The 22,052-nt window shown below is 46.8% G+C and overlaps 1 protein-coding gene across 1 annotated transcript; it reads left to right on the top strand.

The window, feature by feature from the left end:
• The first annotated feature begins 1,288 nt into the window (after positions 1–1,288).
• On the top strand, positions 1,289–21,883 carry LOC119948715 (vacuolar protein sorting-associated protein 51 homolog). Its single transcript, XM_038770192.1, has 5 exons — positions 1,289–1,404; positions 3,631–3,696; positions 9,015–9,079; positions 16,291–16,412; positions 19,883–21,883. Exons 1-5 carry the CDS (start codon positions 1,289–1,291, stop codon positions 21,881–21,883), a joined length of 2,370 nt encoding a protein of 789 aa, XP_038626120.1.
• The last annotated feature ends 169 nt before the right edge of the window (positions 21,884–22,052 follow it).

The raw sequence follows: 22,052 nt of genomic DNA, 5'->3' as shown, positions 1-22,052 counted from the left end.
GGGCAGGTGGCTTTGAGGTCGGGGCAAAGGGATCTGCTCACATCCCACCCTGGTACCTGGCGAGGACCAGAAGTGCATCGGGGAAGAAGAAGCATGAGGCAGTCCACTTTTCACACCTTTTACATCCATTTCCCCTCTTTTGCTAGTCTGTAAGCTCCTTATAAATAATGATGGTATTTGTTAAGTGCTTACTATGTGCCAAGCACTGTTCTAAGCGCTGGGGTAGATACAAGGTAATCAGGTTGTCCCACGTGGGGCTCACAGTCTTAATCCCCATTTTTCAGGTGAAGTAACTGAGGCACAGAGAAGTTAAGTGACGTGCCCAAAGTCACACAGCTGACAAGTGGCAGAGCCGGGATTAGAACCCACGACTCTGACTCCCAAGCCCATGCTCTTCCCACTAAGCCACGCTGCTTCTCCTAATGGGCAGGGGACGTATCTATCAACTCTATCAACTTAGTAGAGGGCTCTGCTCAAAGGAAGCACCCAATAAATACCATTGATCAATTGATTGATTGATTTTCTCTCCTTCCCTTTTCTTCCTTCCTCTTCTTTTCCCTCCCTCTTCTTCTTTTCCACCTATTACTTCCTTCTTGTCCCCTCAAAGCCCCGCCCCCAGTGCCCCAGCCCAAAATCCCCATCCCAAAGTTTTCTTTTTTTAACAGAATAATTTTATCCTTTCCTTAAAATTATTTCCTTAGACTGCTAGCATTTGAGTATTAATTGTTTAAAACACTCACAGTAAATTAAGTTCACATACTTTACTTCCCTATTTCCAACGAAGGAAAAAGGATTTTATTTTTTGAAATGTTCTCCTTACTTGAAACAAACACCACCTCAGTTTTCAGGTGCTCGCTTTGGGCTTCTTAATTAAGTCTTCCAAATGCTGGTTTCTCTTTTCCAAACTGTATAAAAAACCACAAATCAACTTTATTGATTTGAGATGAAGAGCCAACACTGTTGACAGTAATGATGCTACTAAGTGCTTACTATGTGCCAAGCACTGTGCTGGGGTATATGCAAAAATAATCGCCTCGGACACAGTTCTGTCCCACCTGGGGCTCATACTGTAATGGGGATGGATAAAAGGAATCTTGTCTCCATTTTACAGGTAAGGAAAATGAGGCACACTGAAGTTAAATGACTTTCCCAAGGTGAAACACCTAGTGAGTGGAGGAGCCTGGATTGGAGCCCAGGTCTCCTGTTTCCCAGGCCTGTGTTGTCTCTAGCAGGCCACAGGAGAGCTTATGAGTGAATTGAATAATACTGAATAATGTAAATGGAAGATATGGAGAAATATTACTCAACCAGGATCCACTCTGTCACAGGGGACCCCTACACCATAGTGTCCTGCCACAGGCTCATGTGGCACCCACTGCAGACCTCGGTCCAGGAAGAGGACCAGTGGGCTACAGGGGCTCGCTGGTCTTTTATATCATTTGAACCGATTTGTTTACATTTCTCTCTGTCCTGATGGATCGCTTCTCAGGGGGAGGCCCCTGGGCCTCAGGCCTTGCATTGTGCCAACACTCAAGCCAAACATACCTTACATCCAATTATCACCAACTTATGACATGACCAACTTGGGGATACAGTTTTTACTGGTTGTTACATTACCCGGGCTACAATTGCCTCACAATAGAACTGCCCCTGGGCTACATAGGAGAAGCAGCGTGGCTCAGTGGAAAAGAGCACAGGCTTTGGAGTCAGAGGTCATGGGTTCAAATCCCCACTCTGCCAATTGTCAGCTGTGTGACTTTGGGCAAGTCACTTAACTTCTCTGGGCCTCAGTTATCTCATCTGTAAAATGGGGATGAAGACTGTGAGCCCCCTGTGGGACAACCTGATCACCTTGTAACCTCCCCAGCGCTTAGAACAGTGCTTTGCATACAGTAAGCGCTTAATAAATGCTATCATTATTATTATTATACAATCTATAATGTTATATGAAGGCTGCTGTTTAACCTAAATGATACAAATTATTCTCTTATTAATAATATCAGCATTTGGTAAGTGCTTATTATGTGTCAAGATGGGAAGTAGAGAACAAAAAACAGAATCCAGGTTATAACACCTCTAAAATAGCATGAAGGACTTGGGCTATAACTTTATTTGCTCAGTTAAAATGGGCACTCCTTTTTGACACATTTTGACTCATCGTCCCCTAATTGTCTACTACCTAAATCACTGGAGTATAAGCAGGTTGGAAACAGTCCTTGTTCCACATGGGCCTCGAAGGGAAAATAGGTATTGGGCTCCCATTTTAAAGATGAGCGGCAGCTTTGCCTAGTGGATAGCGCACAGGCCTGGGAGTCAGAAGGACCTGGGTTCCAACCCCGGCTCTGCCACTTGTCTGCTGTGTGACCTTGGGCAAGTCACTTCACTTCTCTGTGCCTCAGTTACCTCATCTGTACAATGGGGATTAAGACTGTGAGTTCCACATGGGACCTGGATGATGTTCAAACTAGTTAGCTTCTATATCTGGGAATAGAACCCAGATCCCCTGACTCCCAGGCATGTGCTCTTCCTTCTAGGCCACTAGGACATGCTGCTTAAGTTGAAAAAACACTGTCAAAGTCAGAAAAACAAGTAAGCTTCTACTTCTGAAGTCTCTTGCAAAGACTCATAATCATATTACAGCTCCTCTTTTAATTAATGCTGTGATGTTATAATTTGAATTATTTTCACAAAGATATTAAACTATAGTTCCATTATTACAGTATATTGCACATAAAAATAATAATACCTTGTTCTTTGGGTGTAATGCTTTTAAATGAATTATTTCATTTTATGTTCACAGCATCCCAGTGCGGCAGGTACTATTAGTCTCATTTTACAAATGAGGAAACTGAGGCCCACTGAGGCTATGAGACTTGTCCAAGGACATAAAACAGGCCAGGGGCAGAGCTGGGGCAGGAACCATGGTGTTCTGGCTCTCTGCTGCCTCCAAGGAATGCCATATTATTTTTCCAGGCATTCTGGAATGGATCCTCCCCCTCTAGACTGTAAGGTTGTTATGGGCAGAGAACATGTCTGCCAATCCTGTTGTATTGTACTTTTCAAGCTCTTAGTACAGTGCTCTGCACATAGTAAGTGCTCAATAAATACAATTGATTGGAACCTAATTTATAATATGAGACACAGACATTCATGATACAACCAGATTTTTGAGGACTATAATCCCATTGTATCGTGAGATATGCCGGTATAGTCCATATTGCAAGGTTGAGTTGTTACTGTCTCCAATGACAATATTCTATAAAAAGTCACTAGAACATAGTTTTCATTCCCTCCTGCATAACTACATTTGGTTTTCATTCGCTCATATATAACCCTCCTTCTTGTGGGGCTCAAAGTCAAAAGGAGCTATGAGTAAGAAAGAGGAGAGTTTAGTTGTGAGACTTTCCTGTCTCCAGGACACCTGGGCTCCATGGCCTAGCTCAGGGCTGGAAGTAAGCTGGAACCAGTTGGAACTCAGCTCTGGTATAAGAGAAAGTCGTGGAACTGGTGCTTCAAGGCAGCAAGGGATCACGTGGGAGGATGAGGGGGATAGGGGGCACAGGGAGGGGCAGTGATAGCAACAGTGGGCTCTGCTGCCAGCTACCTGGTGCCTCTTGGCCCCTCCCCCAGTCGCTGCAGCCTCAGCCCTGTGTCTCCCATTTTATTCCTCTACAAGGCCCCTGGGCTGCATGCCAGGTGAGTTCTGGCTATCAGTGGCTGTCTGTCTGCCCCCTTCCCCCGAACCAAAGTCCTGCTCGCCACTGCCAGGCAATCCCTGGAAAGCCTGCTTATCACTGGAGTGACAGGGGCACTGGAGGCTGCTGGCATCCCGGTTTTGTTTATAGTTTTACTTTCTGCATTTCCTATGCTCCATCATCAACATCATCATCATCATGAGTGCTTACTGAGGGCAGTGAACGGTACTATAGGCACTTTGGAACATTAACTAGAAAGCATGGTCCTTGCAAGAGACCTTTGCAGACACAAGGGAGACAGACAGACACACATCAAAAATGTAGAACAGGAAGAAGAGTGAAAACATATATTGGGTAAAAAAAATGAAGCAAACAAATGAACAAGTGAATAAATGAATGGTGTGAATGAACTAAGCAAAGCTGGTGATTGGCAGAGATTCATCAGGGAATGCCTCCTGGAGGAAGGAACTTTTCTAGGAGATTAGAAGATGGGAAAGGACATAGTCTGGTCCCAGGAGGAAGAAAGGGTGTACACAATGGATGAGAAACTGGAGAGTTAAGAGCAAGATACAGTTGAGAGCAAGGTACAGGGTGCAAGTTAGGTAGAAGAGAGCAAAAATGAAGTAAGGAGATAGCTAGTGAGGAGCCTTCAATCCAATGGTTAGGAGTTTCTCTTCGATATGGAGAAAACTCAATATCCATGGGAGGTTTTGAGGAGAGAGGTGATGTATTCTAAACAGCATTTTAAGAAGATTATCTGTGCAATGAAATGTTGGACAGACTGATGAAGGGATGAGAATGAAGGCAAGGGGAGACAAGTTAGGAGGCTGATATAGAATGCTTTCTCTAATTCCAGACAGTTTTTCCTCCACAATATTTCTTTAACAGAGCCTCCATTTTCCCTCTACCCTTATAGTCACCACCGAGGTTCAAGCCCCATCACCGCTCAGCAGCAATCTCTTTGTTAGCCTCCCTACCTCCAACTTCTCCCACCTCCTCTGGCTGGACCTTCTTAATAAATATTAGAAAATAAATGAAGTAGTCATGGAGTCACCATTCCAGTTAAAGTGACAAGGCTTAGACCAGCTTTAAACAGGGTGAAGAGGCATGGGCTGGATCCACGAAATATTGTGGAGGAAAAACTGCCAGGATTTGGAGTCCGACCAAAGAAGTGAGATGAAAGAGACTAAGGTTGGAGCTACTGGGTCAGGAAAAATAGTGCTGTTGTCAACCATGACAGCATCAAGAAGCTGAGCAAATAGACTTACCAGCAAGGTATAAACTGTAAAAAACAAGTAAATATTAACAATAACACATCTTAAAAGGCTTTGATCTATGGGCTTATTGTGCAGCCTGAGAGTTGGTTATCTCGAGTCTCCTGTCAGCACAAGCAATAATTTCTTCCTATAATGTTACCTATAAAACATTATCACAAGGTGAACCCCAGCATCTATCTAAAGCAGGTTTTTACAAGTGACATTTTCAATCAATCAATAGTATTTACTGAGTCTTTACTCTGTGCAGAGCATCATACTAAGTACTTATGAAAGTTCAGTGCAGTAGAGTTGGTAGATACAATTCCTACTCTCAAAGAGTTTACAATCTAGTGGAAGAGTTTGTAATCTAGTGGAGGAGCTGTTCTGACAATTCCTCCACACTGATGCAGAACCCAAACTGACAATGGGCCTCAGTTTCCTTATCTGTCAAATGGGGACTAAATACTGTTGTCCCTCCTGCTTAGGCTGTTAACCCTCTGAAGGACAAGGGACTGTGTCTCATCTGATTGTGTTTACCCCAGCACTTAGTACAATACATAGTACATAAAGAGTGCATTATTACTAGGTAAGGGGAGCCCACCTAGCTTTTTTAATAGTATTTGTTAAGCACTTGCTATGTGCCAGGCACTGTACTAAGTGCTGGGGTAGATACACATCCTGCCTCTGGCCTGGAATGCTCTCCCTCCTCAAATCTGACAGACAATTACTCTCCCCATACCTTCAAAGCCTTATTGAAGGCACACCTACTCCGAGACCTTCCCTGACGAAGCCCTCCTTTCCTCTTCCCCCACTCCTTTCTGCGTCACCCTGACTTGCTCCCTTTATTCATCCCCCATCCCAGCCCCACAGCACTTATGTACATATCTGTAATTTATTTACATTAATGTCTGTCTCCCCTTCTAGACTGTAAGCTCGTTGTGGATGTGTCTGTTTATTGTTATATTGTACTCTCCCAAGCGCTTAGTACAGTGCTCTGCACACAATAAGAGCTCAATAAATACAATTGAATGAATGAATGAATGAATACAAAAAAAATCAGGTTGGACTCCGTCCATGTCCCATATGGGGCTTAAAGTCTTAATCCCCATTTTACAGATGGGATAAATGAGGCACAGAGAAATGAAGTGACTTGCCCAAGGTCACACAGCAGACAAGTGGTGCAGCTGGGATTAGTACCCAGGTCCTCTGACTCCCAGGCCAAGTGACACTTCTTCTCCCTTCCCTCCAGAGCCACATCTGAGTGGCTTGGGAGGACAAGAAAGGTCAAATTTATTTGTCATTTGTTGAGAGAAATGTGAATGACTTGACTCCTTCCAAGCTCTAGAATGATTAGGAACTGGGACAGATGGAACTGTCAAATGGCTTAAGAAAAAGGGGTTTCCTTTAACCTTAGCACCCAGAGTTCTTTCATCAACACTTGCCCAATCCCTTGAATTGGGCAGCTCACCAGCACATCAATCACCCAGCCTAAGGCACTGGAATTCCCTGCTCACTCCTCCACTTTTTCCTTCTCCTCCTCCTTCTCCTCACTATCACTGAGACTGACTCTCACTGGATGACATAAATGTCCCCCTTATTGCTCTCTCTGAAGGAGGCTTTATCTTTTCCCACTATCCCTATCGCACGGGAAAGGGGAAGGAGTCAGCCTGCTCCTCGCCCTCCAATGATGGTTTCAATCAACCTCATTCCTTCCATCTCCCACTTCATTCTTCACATCTGCTTCACTCTTTTTCCTGGATCATTCTTTTAAAAAATCATTCTAACATCTCCCCGCTCTTCAAAAATCTCCATTTGCCCATCCTTCTCCAGTTGTCATACGAGACCTAAGTGACTCCACTCTGGCTGCACTGCTACTTCAGAGCAAGTCAGGGAAAAGGTGGAAGAAGCACTATGTATGGGAGAGTCAGGGAAACGCTGGAATGTCTGTTCATGCTATGCTCACAGTCCCTTGTCTGTGAGCCTGCCATCTCACATTTTTGAGAAACCGGGAGAGGGGGTGTGCAGAACTAACACCTGTTGCAACCTGGCTGTAGTAGAATGGGATTGGAGAACAGTGACCATTTGACAGCTGCCTTGTTTACTATCAGGTATAAGACCCCCACGCACAGAGGAGAGGTTGTCGTGCTCCAGCCTGTCAGACGGTACAAGGACGGACCCCAAGTGATTCCCGAATACCAGGGAGGATACCTGGTGGTAATCTGTGAGTAGCGACGCAGACCAGATCAGTTCTGGTGTTGTTATGGTCTCCTGGAGACAAGAGTTGACTCCCAAGTCGGGTAGTGATTTAAAAAGCAGGGTGTTCATGAATAGGTTATGATAGAGAGCTTGTGGGCTTTAGTATGCTTGTTTGTGGATGCTAATTCTTCTGTATTTTGTTGGTATAATAAATCGTTTAAACTTGTTGTTTAAACAAGTTACTGGTGTGAACTTTGTGCTCCTCTTCTCGGCCATATGCTGAGTCTGCCATCAAGCAGAAATTCCTAACCACTGCCTTAAAACACTCAGCTCTCTCCTCTTACAACCCAGCTTGCACAGTTTGCTCCTCTAACATCGACTTATTTACTGTGCCTTGCTTTTGTCTCTCTTGCTGTCCCCCTCCCCACGACTCAATACATAACCAACAGACCAGCACTCTCCCTATCTTCAAAGCCCTGCTAAAATCACATCTCCTTTAGGAAGCCTTTCCTGGCTAACCTCTCATCTCCCCACTCTACTTATTCTCCCTCCCTTCTGTTGCCTACACATGTGTTCATACCCCAAGTACTTTGATATTCACCTCACTTGCAGAGCACTTATGTACATTCATTCATTCATTCATTATGTGCATTTATTCATTCATTCAATTGTGTTTATTACTGTGTGCAGAGCACTGTACTAAGCCCTCTAGACTGTGAGGTCGTTGTGGGCAGGGATTGTCACTGTTTATTGTTGTATTGTTCTTTCCCAAGCACTCAGTTTAGTGCTCTGCACACAGAAAGCGCTTAAAAAATACAGTTGAATGAATGAAGTGCTTGGGAAAGTACACTACAACAACAGTGACATTACCTGCCCAACAATGAGCTCGCAATCTAGAGGCGGGGTGACAGACATCAATACAAATAAATAAAATTACAGATATATACGTAGATGCTGTGGAGCTTGGGCGGTGGGGACGGGGGAAAAGCAAAGGGAACAGGTCAGGATGATGCAGAATGGAGTGGGAGATGAAGAAAAGTGGGTTTTAGTCTGGGACCGCCTCTTGGAGGAGATATGTGCTTTCAATAAGGCTTTGAATGAGGGGAGAGTAATTGTCTGTCGGATTTGAGGAGGGAGGGCGTTCCAGGCCTGAGGCAGGACGTGGGCCAGGGGTCAGTGGCAAGACAGGCGAGATCAGGGCAGAGTGAGAAGGTTGGCACTAGAGCGAAAAATATGTATGCCTTATACTCTGTTGCTTCTCTTAACTGTAATTTAGCGTAATGTTCATCTTTTCCACCAGATGGCACTGCCCTTGTGTGCTCGGATCTTGTCTATCAACAAAATTGTACTCTCCCGAGCACTTAGTCCAGTGTTCCATACACAGTGAGCACTCAGTAATCCCACTGATGGATGGATTGATTGATCGCCTGTCTCAACCTCCCTCCATAACTACTGGTTACTGTTACTTACCACCCACCAGGTTGGTCCCACCTCTCATTTCTGATTGCTTTGGAAGCCTTTCTCTTCTTTCTCTCACTCCCTTCTCCTGCTCTGTGTCCTGCAGACTTAGGGATTTTGACCTCTGTGTCCATGATATCTCTGACCCTCACCCATCCACTTCCTTTCATTTCTCAACTCTGCTGCACTTTCTTCAGCCCACCTCAGCCATATATCAGCATGGACACATGTGACATCTAAACACTTGCCAATAATGCTCCATCTCTAACCTCACTAACTCCCACCTCCCTTTCTGACTTGCCAACTTATCATACCCCCTTCTATGAACACAGCAGGCAGAGATCCAGGCTCTGGTATGACTTCTGCCTTTTTCTCTGTCACACTCTGACTCAATTCTCTCTTCTGCTAGAAAATTCAGCTATTTCTCCTCCATTGCTTCCTACACCCACATACCTCAGCAGCCTTTCCATATTTGTAACTTCTCCTGAAGTCTCCAATATCCCCCAATCTATCTCCCTAAGCCCTGATCACTTTGCCAACTACTTTGTTACTAATATTGACACCATCAGGTGTGAATTCTGTAGAGTCCCCCCAACCTCCTTACCATGGCACTTTGCCCTCCTCCTCCTCCTCCTGCTCTCTGGCTGTTTCTTGAGAAGAAATCTCTGGTGTACTCTCTAAACCCATTCCCTCCACATGTAGCTCTGACCCTATCCTTCCTCACTTCATATCAATCAATCAATCAATGTTAGTTTTTGAGTGCTTACTATGTGCAGAGCATTGTACACTTTGGAGAGTACAACACAACAGAGTTGGGAGACATGCTTCCTGACCACAACGAGCTTACACTCTAGGGGGGAGACAGACATTAATATAAATAAATAAATTATTATGATGTAAAGATATGTACATAAGCACTCTGGGGCTGAGGGTGGGGCAAAGGTCACAGACTTAAGGAAAGCAGATTGTGATCCTCATGTGGGACAGGGTCTGTGTCCAACCCAATTTGCTTGTATTCACCCTAGCACCTAGAACAGTGCCTGGCACATAGTAAGCTCTTAACAAATACCACAGTCACCATCATCATGCTGGGGAAAAGAAGGCTTAGGCAGGGAAGGCCTGTTGAAGGAGATATGATCTTAATAATGCCTTGAAGGTGGATAAAGTGGTGGTCTCTCCCTTCTAGACTGAGAGCCCGCTGTTGGGTAGGGACCGTCTCTATATGTTGCCAGCTTGCACTTCCCAAGCACTTAGTACAGTGCTCTGCACATAGTAAGCACTCAATAAATACGATTGAATTAATGAATGAATGTAGAGGAGGAGGGAGTTCCAGGCAAGGTACAGTGCTTTGCACTGCACTGGGATTCCAGAATAAAGATAGTTTTCATTTGGACTGAAGATTCATGTGATTATTGGTATAGTTTTGGTAGTTCACTTTTGGGAAATCAAATACATTTATACCTTGAATACTGGGTTTCCTAAATGTCTTTGATACTTGTCATTTTTTTCAATATGTTTGTTGCACTCCTCTTCCTTTAACTCCATAAGGTCTCCCAATTTGCAGATCTAAGGAAAAATTCGAATTTTGTTAGTCCTGCTACAAGACAGGATTCATTACGTGATCCGGATATAATGTGAAGCAGCGTGGCCTAGTGAATAATAATAATAATAATGTTGGTATTTGTTAAGTGCTTACTATGTGCAAACCACTGTTCTAAGCACTGGGGTAGATACAAGGTAATCAGGTTGTCCCATGAGAGGCTCACAGTCTTCATCCCCATTTTACAGATGAGGGAACTGAGGCCCAGAGAAGTGAAGTTACTTGCCCAAAGTCACACAGCTGACAAGTGGCAGAGCCAGGATTTGAACCAACGACCTCTGACTCCAAAGCCCGTGCTCTTTCCACTGAGCCACGCTGGTTAGGTCTGGGAGTCAGAAGGACGTGGCTTCTAGTCCAGGCTCCACCACTTCATTCATTCAGTCATATATATTTAGTGTTTACTGTGTGCAGATCAATGTACTAAATGCTTGGGAGAGTTCAATAAAACTTGTCTGCTGTGTGACCTTGGAGAAGTCACTTAACTTCTCAGCCACCTCAGTTGTAAACTGGGGATTACTATTATGAGACGTTGTAAAATGGGGATTAATACTGTGAGACCCATGTGGGGCATGGACTGTGTCCAACCTGATTACCTTGTATCTACCCCAGGACCTAGTAGAGTGCCTGGCACATAGTAAGCATTTAACAAATACCATAAATAAAATGTCACTTCTATTCCTCATCTGTAAAATAGGGATTAAATACTTGTTTTTTCACCCCATTAGACTTTCAGCCTACAGGTAGACGGGGCTGTAACTGATCTGATTGTGTTGTATATACTCCAGTGCTTTAGCACAATGCTTGGGCATAGTAACTGCTTAACAAATGCCACTATTAGTAGTAGTAGTTCCTTTTGGTTTTTGTTTATATTGAATTCTGAGTAATTGGCATTCAACTTTAGTAGTATTAATAATATTTATTGGGAACCCACTGGATGCAATGTATTGTACTAAAGTTATGCCTCCCTGGAGTCTGCTGCCCAGATAATCGTTCTACACAGACATTCTGGGGATATCACCCCCGCCACCCCTAAAAAATCTCCAGTTGTTGCCTATCAACCTCCGTATCAAGCAAAAACTCCTCACTATTGGCTTCAAAGCTCTCCATCACCTTGCCCTCTCCTACCTCACCTCCCTTTTCTCCTTCTACATCCCAGCCCACACACTCTGCTCCTCTGGTACTAAGCTTCTCACTGTGCCTCGTTCTCACCTGTCCCACCGTCGACCCCAGCCCATGTCCTACCTCTGGCCTGGAATGCCCTCCCTCCTCAAATCCACCAAACAATCACTCTTCCCCCCTTCAAAGCCCTACTGAAGATTCACCTCCTCTAAGAGGCCTTCCCAGACTGACCCCCTTTTCCTCAGGTCCCCCTCCCCCCATCACCCCAACTCACTCCCTTTGCTCTACCCCCTCTCCCTGCCCCACAGCACTTGTGTATATCTGTACATATCTATAATTCTATTTATTTACATTGATGCTACTGGTGCCTGTTAACTTGTTTTGATGTCTGTCTCCCCCATTCTAGACTGTAAATCCGTTGTGGGCAGGGACTGTCTTTATTGCTGAATTGTATTTTCCAAGTGCTTAATACAGTGCTCTGCACACAGTAAGTGTTAAATAAATCTGATTGAATGAATGAATGAATGTCCTGAACGTTTCTGTAGAACGATGATCCAGGCAGCAGAGTGAAGTATGGACTGGAGTGGGGAAAGGCAGGAGGTTAGCAAGGAGGCTGATGCAGTAATCTAGGTGGGATAGGATGAGTGACTGTATTAACGTGGGAGCAGCTTGGATGGATGGATTTTAGCGATGTTGTGAAGGTGAGACCGACAGGATTTGTTGATGGATTGAATATGTGGGTTGAATGAGAGAGCGGAGTCAAAGATAATGCCAAGGTTATGGGCTAGTGAGATGGGAAGGATGGTGGTGCCGTCTACAGTGACAGAAAAGTCTGGGAGAGGACAGGGTTGGGGTGGGAAGATAAGAAGCTGTGTTTTGGACATGTTAAGCTTGAGGTGAGAGGAGGACATCCAAGTAGAAATGTCTTGAAGGCAGGAGGAGAAGCAAACCCAGAGAAAGGAAGAGAGATCAAGAGAGGAGATGTAGATTTGGGGATCATTCATATAGACTTGAAGCCGTGGGAGCGAATGACTTCTCCAAGGGACTGAGTGTAGCTGGAGAATAGAAGGGGACTGAGAACTGACCCTTGAGGGACCCCCATAGTGAGGGAGTGGGAGGCAGAGGAGGAGCCTGCCATAGTATAGGAATTTGCATTGAAAAATGACAGCTGTGGTGATATCTTTGAACCATCCATTCCCTAGCCCATTAATTCACTTGGAATCACCAGTTACTAAGACACAAATTTATCTCAAGACAAGGTTCTTCTAACACCCACTCTAAAGGAGAAGGACTGCCAAAGAGCCATACAAAAATGAAAACTTAGGGCAATTGGTGAGCCAGACATGTAGTTGAAATACATATTAATGTAGTTTACTTTGTTGTGAAAGTGTAATGATGGAATGACACTAATTAATAATAATGACAATAACTAAAAGCCAAGTTTATATTTATATTTCTACTTTCTAATGGGACTTCTGATCCCATGTCATCACGTTGCGGATTTCTTTATAGGCCGGTTCATGGTTGGTCAAGTTAAGCTTCACACATGCATTCAGCCTTTCTTCAGTTAATCAGGAGCACAAATTGTTTTCTGCTGTGATTCATGTGGGAGAATGCTTTCCTGTTCATTATCCAGGGAGAGCCTAAGTTGGTTAACAGAGAGCAAAGCTGACATTCTGCATTGGGCTGCATGTAGGTGGAAGCTTATTCCAAGTTTGCAGAATTTGGTCATCTTCCTGCTGCAATTCCTTCAAATCAATACGTTTGTGCAGCTTTGCTAATTCTGTGCCTTGACGAGCAACACTTTCCAGGTTGGAGTGGCAGCAGGAAATTTTTCCCCCTGAAGTCTAATTCCTTGAAGATGGAAACTTCTAGTTCCAAATCTTCAGGTGAAGTGCCAGGAACCACTGTCAAATCCACACAAGCTTCATGGGGGTGAATCATGAACTTGAAAAGAGTTCTGTCTATGAAAGCTCACAAAACAATGCTTAATTATGACATTTATTGTAGCACTTTCTATGCAGTAAGCACTGGGGTGCAAGGTTATGGGATCAGATGCAGTCCCTGACCCACGTGGGACTGACAATCTAACTTATGTCTATTTTAATGGATGAGGAAATTGAGGCCCAGAGAGGTTAAATTGCCCCATATCGCATAGGCCAGGAGCGTAGAGACTGGGACCAAGGTCTCTTGGTTTGTCCTTCTCATGGGACTCCTCTCAACTGGTTGGGTGATCAGTATCTTCTCTGCAACAGCTTACTTCCACCCATTTGGCACACCTGGTCTTCTGCATGCCCAGATTACCTATATTCCTGGCTTTTCATCTGGCCCCTTTATCACCAGGACATTACATTCTATAGCCCTACTGGGGTCACATAGGATCCAGTTCCTACAGCCACCCCACCCCACCTCAAATCTAACCCCCCTTTTCTGCTGTCATGTCACCCCCAGTAACAGCAGTATTCATTCATTCATTCATTCAATTGTATTGAGCACTTACTATGTGCAAAGCACTGTACTACGAGCTCGGGAGAGTAGAACACAACAACAAATGGACACATTCTCTGTCATGTTCTCTGCGCTCTAGGAGCTTACATTCTAATAGGAGAGAAAGACAATAAAGTAAATTCCAGGTATGGGGAAGCAAAGGAGATTAAAGCTATGTATATAATCACTAGGGGTTATGGGGGAGTGAGTACCAAAGTGTTTAAAGTCATCCCTCCCCATCCTCCATCCCGTCCACCCCTCGAACCCCTCTTCTACTTTCCCATCCTTCTCAGCATTATCTTCAGAGGAGATCTCCTCCCTCCTCTCAAGTGTCACCCCCTCCACATGCATTTCAGACCCCATTCCCTGCCACCTAATAAAAACCTCGCCCCTTCCCTCCTCCTCTCCTTAACTTCCATCTTCAACAGCTCACTCTCCCACGGCTTCTTCCCCTCTGCCTTCAAACATGCCCACGTCTCCCCCATCCTAAAAAAACCCTTTCTTGACCCCACTGCCCCTTCCAGTTATCACCCTATCTCCCTCCTACCCTTTCTTTCCAGACTCCTGGAGCGAGTCGTCTCTACTCGCTGCCTCGAACTCCTCTCCTCCAACTCTCTCCTGGTTTCCCTTCAGTCTGGCTTCTGTCCCCTCCACTCCACCGAAACAGCCCTCTCAAAGGTCACCAGTGACCTCCTTCTTGCCAAATCCAACGGCTCCTACTTTATCCTAATCCTCCTCGACCTCTCAGCTGCTTTTGACGCTATCGACCATCCCCTTCTCCTCAACACGTTATCCAACCTTGGCTTCACAGACTCTGTCCTCTCCTGGTTCTCCTCATCTCTCTGGCCATTCATTCTCATTCTCCTTCACAGGCTCCTCCTCCCGCTCCATCCCCTAACTGTAGGGGTTCCTCAAGGATCAGTTCTTGGTCTCCTTCTGTTCTCCAGCTATACTCAGTCCTTTGGTGAACTCATTCGCTCCCACGGCTTCAACTATCATCTCTACGTGGATGATACCCAAATCTACATCTCCTCCTGTTCTCTCTCCCTCCTTCCAGGCTCACATCTCCTCCTGCCTTCAGGACATCTCTACTTGGATGTCCTCTCGCCACCAAAAGCTCAGCATGTCCAAGACAGAGCTCCTTATCTTCCCTCCCAAACCCTGTCCTCTCCAGTACTTTCCCATCACTGTGGACGACACTAGCATCCTTCACATCACACAAGCCCACAACCTTGGTGTCATCCTTGAATCAGATCTCTCATTCACCCCACATATCCAATCCATCACCCAAACCTGCCAATCTCACCTTTACAACATCACCAAGTTCTGCCCTTTCCTCTCCAACCAAACCACTATCATGTTAGTACAATCACTTATCCTATCCTGTCTGGATTACTGCATCAGCATCCTTTCTGACCTTCCAACCTCCTGTCTCTCCCTGCTTCAGTTTATACTTAACTCTGCTGCCTGGATTATCTTTCTACAGAAATGTTCTGGGAATGTCACCCCCCACGCCCCCCCCAAAAAATCTCCAGTGGTTACCTGTCAACCTCCGTATCAAGCAAAACATCCTCATTATTGGCTTCAAAGCTCTCCATCACCTTGCCCCCTCCTACCTCACCTCCCTTCTCTCCTTCTACATCACAGCCCGCACACTCGGCTCCTCTGGTACTAACTTTCTCACTATGCCTTGTTCTCACCTGTCCCACCATTGACCCTGGCCCATGCCCTACCTCTGGCCTGGAATGCCCTCCATCCTCAAATCCACCAAACTAGCACACTCACCCCCTACCTTCAAAGCCCTACTGAAATCTCACCTCCTCCAGGAGGCCTTCCCAGATTAAACCCCCTCTTCCTCTGCTCTCCCTCCCCTCTCCATTGCCCTGACCTGTTCCCTTTGCTATACCTCCCCTTCCCTCTCCACAGCACTTGTGTATATATGTACATATTTATAATTATAATTCTATTTATTTTTATTAATGATGTTTATATATCTATAATTCTATTTATTTATAATGATGCTACTGGTGCCTGTTTACTTGTTTTGATGTCTGTCTCCCCCTTCTAGACTGTGAACCTGTTGTGGGCAGGGATTGTTTTCTATTTATTACTGAATTATACTTCCCAAGTGTTTAGTACAGTGCTCTGTACACAGTAAGCACTCAATAAATGCATTCATTCATTCATTCAATCGTATTTACTGAGCACTTACTGTGTGCAGAGCACTGTACTAAGTTCTTGAAGAGTACAGTTCAGCAACAGATAAGAGACAATCCCTACCTAACAATGGGCTCACAGTCTAGAAGGGGGGAGACAGACAACAAAACAAAACAAAACAAGTAGACAGGCATCAATAGCATCAAAATAGATACGATTGATTGAATGAATGAACTTGCCCAAGTTCACACAGAGGAAAAGTGGAGGAGCCAGGGCGAGAACCCAGTCCTCCTGACTCATGAGCCCATGCTCTTTCCTCTAGGCCACACTCCCCGAAAACAGCCAGCCTATGTTGCTGTGCATCAAAATACCTTGATTCTCAAAATTCACTTCTTCCTGCACATCTTGGAATTGACAGTGATTCAGGGCCCAGGCAAGAATCCAGTCAGCAATATGTCAACTACCAATGCCACCACATCACTCAGTTGCATTCTGAACGACTGAGAACAAAGTGCTTACTGGTGGCACCATGTGGTTTAAATTTAAAATACGACATCTCTAGAGACAAAACATAAAAGAGCAACAAAATTCTTCATGCTTTTGACTCACATTGGGTGCACCATGCCCACACACTGAAGCAAGGGTCTCTGAGGGTCTCTGCTTCTTGATAACGAAGTCCATCAGAGTTTTAAGTATATCTTCACCTCTTGCTTGATTTTTCATTGGCTGAACAGCTAGCATTTCTTCTCAATCAATCAATTGTATTTTTTGAGCACTTACTGTGTATAGAGCACTGTACTAAGTGCTTGGGAGAGTACAATATAACAGAGTTGGTAGACATGCCCACAATGAGTTTACAGTCAGTCTAGAGGACTGTAATAAATTGCCACATACATATTCCCCCAAAACAGATAGCTGTGCAACATCTCAGAGGTCAGTTGCTGAATCCAAAGCCTAATATTTTTTAATTGATGCTAGTCAATAGGGCTGACCATTTTCACACTTCAATTGTCGTGAACTATTATGACAGATAAAGGCATATCTTGAATTTGTGGCAGGATTTTTTTCTGTTGGGAAACCGGTCAAGCAACTGTTTGGCTATGTTAAGCATACAATTCATCATTAGTGAAAGGCTTGCCTCTGAGAAAAATGTCTAAAGAGCTGGCAAAACTCGTAAATTTTACTTGACCATGCCAGTTGCTTACTTGGTTTGGCTTTCATTTTATTTTAGGCTTCTGACAAGTCTTTTTCTGTATTTCACCAACTGGGTATTTTGCTGAAGAGGCAGAATGTTTTGTCATGAAATATCACTGTTTAACAGATTTCTTTATTTGAGGCCAGACAATCACTGCACATGAGAAAAGAACAAAATCCTGACCTTCCCAGAAGTTGTACATGTCAGCCCATTCTGGCTGAAAATAATAGTAATTCTCATCTTTGGTTATTTCTCAATACATTTGTGTCATGCTTAAGCGTGGGTTGTTTTTTTAAAAAAATGAAATAATTTTAACAGATGACAGTTGTATTACCTAATCGAAATTCAGCAAACCAGCACTCAGGAATTAAGTGCCAGTAATATTAGCAGGTGGGTGGGTTTAAAACATATAGAACCAGGTGATGCCAAGGCATACCATGTGGCCATTCCATAAATATTTTTAATTGTGTGGGTATGTTTATTAAATTCAGTACTCTCTTGGAACTATGCACAACTGGAACAAATAATGCCAGTGCGGCTGTCTTGGGATGAAAAAAAATGATTTTATTTCTCTTTTCCCAGATTGGCTGGGGGTGGGGTGTGTGTTTTGCGGGGGAGGAAGGAAGGGGAGGTGTGCTTGTGCAGTGAGAGAGGAGAGACTGATTGGCTATTTGGGGGAAATTACTTTGTCCGTGAATCCTGCATCTTAATGTTGAGACAAGGACCACTAGGGTGGCAAAGAAATCCCATCTGTGACCAGTGCCTAATGAACTCGAATGTTGGGGAGTCCTTGACTCTGTGATGCAAGGCAGGCTGAAATATACCAGTCAGCCAGCTCACCACCAGCAGAATTCCCTGCTCCCATAGCAAGCCCAACTTGTCTCTGGGCAAAGTGTTGGGGTTGAGGAAAGAGGCACGGAGGCTGCTTGCGGGTGGGGAGGGAAGAGGGGTAGGAGCCTCCAACAGTGGCCACAGGAACAGTGTGCTGGTTATAACAGTTAGGGATGTACCCTCTGGCATCCATACTTTCCCTCTATTAACCCCAGGTGGTCCTCTTGGCAATGAATTAATTTATACCCCTCATTCATTTGGGACACCCAAATTTGTTTCCATTAAATAAACATGATTATACATATTACAATATTATATTATAAATATCATCTATGGACAGTCTGGGGGAAGAAGATAAATGGTTTCAATAAGTAGCAAATATTAATTGTGCCAAAAAATAGTGTAAAAAGGCTCTAAGAAGGAATTTCATATTGTTTGCAAATAAACAGATAAAAAGGCTAAAGGGTTAACATAGGAAAAACTACTGTAGTCAGCCATGCTTTATTTTCTGGGACTAATCCATCCTATGGTATTTATTTTTCCATTATCCTTAACTTCTGAGCTAGGTCATATGACATCTGAACTGTCTCAAGCTTTCACAGGTTTTGGGGTGATACTAGGTTGCAACGAGACTTAACACTTCAGAATAGAATGCTCTTGGGATGGCAGGGGATGGGGGCAACCTGCCCTCTTTGCCTTCCATCAGATGGAGGCTGCTAGACTGAAGGCAGTTATGCGTGGGGCCCCTGCTTCTTTCCAGCACAAGATGGGGAAGTTGAGGCCTAGAGCCAATCTCTTGGCCCCAGAAAGAGCTAGATAGGGGCTGGGAAAGATTTTCAAGGAACTTCCTTGCCCTCCTCTGCCACTGGGTATCTTTCTCCCTGACTCAATCTGCCTTTGAAGTTCAGATTTGTTTCCTTGCTACCTTTGGATCACACAGAGGCATTTCCCAAATTCATCATTCAAAGCTGTTACTGAATTGGTCCATCAGGAATTCCCGTCTCTGGCCCTACCCTAATAGGTCACCTCTAATAATAATTATTATGGTATTTTTTAAATGCTGACTATGTTCCAGGGACTAAGTGTACTAAGCGCTGGGGTAGATATAAGATAATCAGGTCCCACATAGGGCTCACAGTCTAAGTAGGGGGGAGAACAGGTATTGAACCCCCATTTTGCAGATGAGGGACCTGAGATACAGAGAACTTGAGTGACTTCCCCAAGGTCACAGAGCAGACAAGTGGTGGGGCTGGGAATAGAACCCAGGCCTTCTGACTCCCAGGCCAGTGCTCTTTCCACTGGGCCAAACTGCTTTTCTCCTTATGTGTGTGTCGCCAGCTCCCTTCGCTGCCTTCTTCTTAAACTCTGAGGGCCTAGGACTGTGTCTAATTTCTACCAGTGTATTCTTTCCCAGTGCTTAATATAGTACTTTGCAAGAAGTAAGTGCTGTGTAGTTACTGTTACTACAAAACTGTGGCCAAAAAACTCTTTTACTTTTCAGATGGCTCTGCTCTCGACTGTACTCTAATCCTGGCTCTGCCACATGTCTGCTGTATGACCTTGGGCAAGTCACTTAACTTCTCTGGGACTGTGATCCCGTTGTTGGGTAGGGACCGTCTCTATATGTTGCCAACTTGTACTTCCCAAGCGCTTAGTACAGTGCTCTGCACACAGAAAGTGCTCAATAAAAACGATTGAATGAATGAATGAATAAATAAATACGATTGAATGTTACTTCATCTGTAAAATGGGGATTAAGAGTGTGAGCCCCATGTGGGACAGGAACTGGGTCCAACCTATTAACTAGTATCTACCCCAGTGCTTAGAACAGTGCTTGGCACATAGTAAGGGCTTGACAAGTACGATTATTGTTATTATTATTCTTGAGGCACACACACCAGAAGACATACAAATCAAGGACGAGATGGACAGGCTGGCGGCCAACATGGAGGTCATCACCGACTTCAGCACCCGCATCAGCGGCACCCTGCGCGACCGCCACCAGCGTGTCACCAAGCTGGCAGAGGTCCACGCTGTGCTGCGCAAGCTGCAGTTCCTGTTCGACTTGCTGTCGCGCCTCACGCAGTGCGTGGAGCTGGGCGCCTACGGGCAGGCGGTGCGGTACCAGGCGCGCACGCGGGCCGTGCTCCAGCAGTACCGGCACCTCCTGGCCCTGCGCGCCATCCAGGACGACTGCCAGCTCATCACCGCCCACCTGGCCCAGCAGCTCAGGCAGAAATTCAGGGATGGCGAGGCCGGGGCCCCGGAGCTGGGTGAGTGCGTGGAGCTCCTGCTGGCGCTGGGTGAGCTGGCCGGCGAGCTGGCCGACGAGTTCCTGGCCCACGCCCGCGGCCGCCTGGAGGCCGAGCTCGGTGGGCTGGAGGCCCAGCTGGGCCCCTCCCTGCTGGCCCCCGACGTGCTGGAGTTCACCGACTGGGCCGGCAGCGGCTTCGTGGGCGGCCTGTGCCAGGTGCTGGCCTCCTACCGGGCCCTGTTCGGCGCCCGGGGGCCGGCGGGCGACAAGAAGCTGGCGGCCTTCGCCCGGGAGCTGGGCGGCCGCTACCTGGCGCTGGTGGAGCGGCGGCTGGACAGGGAGCAGGGCGGCGGTGGCGGCGGCCTCGGCGGGGACAACTCCTCCCTGCTGGTGCGGGCGCTGGACTGCTTCCACCACCGCCTGCGGGCCCCCGCCGCCGCCCTGCCCATAGCAGGCCTGGCCCAGGGGGCCGCCGCCATCGTGGAGCGGGCCGCCCACGCCCGGCTGGCCCTCCACCTGTGGGGCCTGCGCGCCGCCTTCCTGGGCTGCCTGACGGACGTGCAGCAGAGCCTGGCGGCCCCCTGCCTCGGAGCCAAGGAGGGGCCCGGACTGGGCGAGCTGCTGGCCTCCGTGGCCGGGGCCATGCTGGCCCACATCAAGGCAGTGCTGGCCGCCGTCCACCTGTTCACCGCCAATGAGGTGTCCTTTTCCAACCAGGCCTACTTCCGGGGGGAGTTCTGCAGCCAGGGGGTCTGCGAGGGCCTCGTCGTGGGCTTCATCCGCTGCATCTGCCAGACGGCCCAGGGCTTCTGCGACAGCCCCGGGGAGAAGGGGGCCGCCACCCCGCCGGCCCTGCTCCTCCTGCTCTCCCGCCTCTGCCTGGACTACGAAACCTCCACCATCTCCTACATCCTCACCCTCACCGACGAGCAGTTCCTTGGGCAGGACCACCGTCCGGTGACACTGGTGAGCACGCTGTGCGCAGAGGCACGGGAGACGGTGCGGAGGCTGCTGACCCACTACATCAAGGTGCAGGGGCTGGTCATCTCCCAGATGCTGCACAAGAGCGTGGAGACCCGCGACTGGCTCACCACCCTCGAGCCCTGCAACATGCACGCCGTCATGAAGCGCGTCGTCGAGGACACCACCGCCATCGACGTGCAGGTGGGCCTCCTGTACGAGGAGGGCATGCGGAAGGCCCAGAGCAGCGACTCCAGCAAGAGGACCTTCTCCGTCTACAGCAGCTCCCGGCAGCAGGGCCGCTACGCCCCTAGATACACCCCCAGCGCCCCAATGGACACCAACCTCCTGAGCAACATCCAGAAGGTTTTCTCCGAGCGCATCGACGTCTTCAGCCCCGTGGAGTTCAACAAGGTGTTGGTGCTGACGGGCATCATCAAGATCAGCCTGAAGACGCTGCTGGAGTGCGTGCGGCTGCGCACGTTCGGGCGCTGGGGGCTGCAGCAGGTGCAGGTGGACTGCCACTTCCTGCAGCTCTACCTCTGGCGCTTCGTGGCCGACGAGGAGCTGGTCCACCTGCTGCTGGACGAGGTGGTGGCCTCCACCGCCCTGCGCTGCCCCGACCCCGTGCCCATGGAGCCCAGCATCATCGAGGTCATCTGTGAGCGCGGCTAGGCCCGGGGGGCTCCGCTTCCCGCCCCCACAAGCCAACGCTTTGGAGCCGCCCTGACACAGCTGTCAGTCGTCATTGGAGAAGCAGCGTGGCTTAGCTGAAAGAGCCCGGGCTTGGGAGTTTAGAGGTCGTGGGTTCCAATCCCGACTCTATATGTTGCCAACTTGGACT

This window comes from Tachyglossus aculeatus, chromosome X3 (genome assembly GCF_015852505.1).
Source record: "Tachyglossus aculeatus isolate mTacAcu1 chromosome X3, mTacAcu1.pri, whole genome shotgun sequence".
In the NCBI taxonomy this organism is placed as follows: Eukaryota; Metazoa; Chordata; class Mammalia; order Monotremata; family Tachyglossidae; genus Tachyglossus; species Tachyglossus aculeatus.
This window is presented reverse-complemented; position numbering and strand designations above follow the sequence as displayed.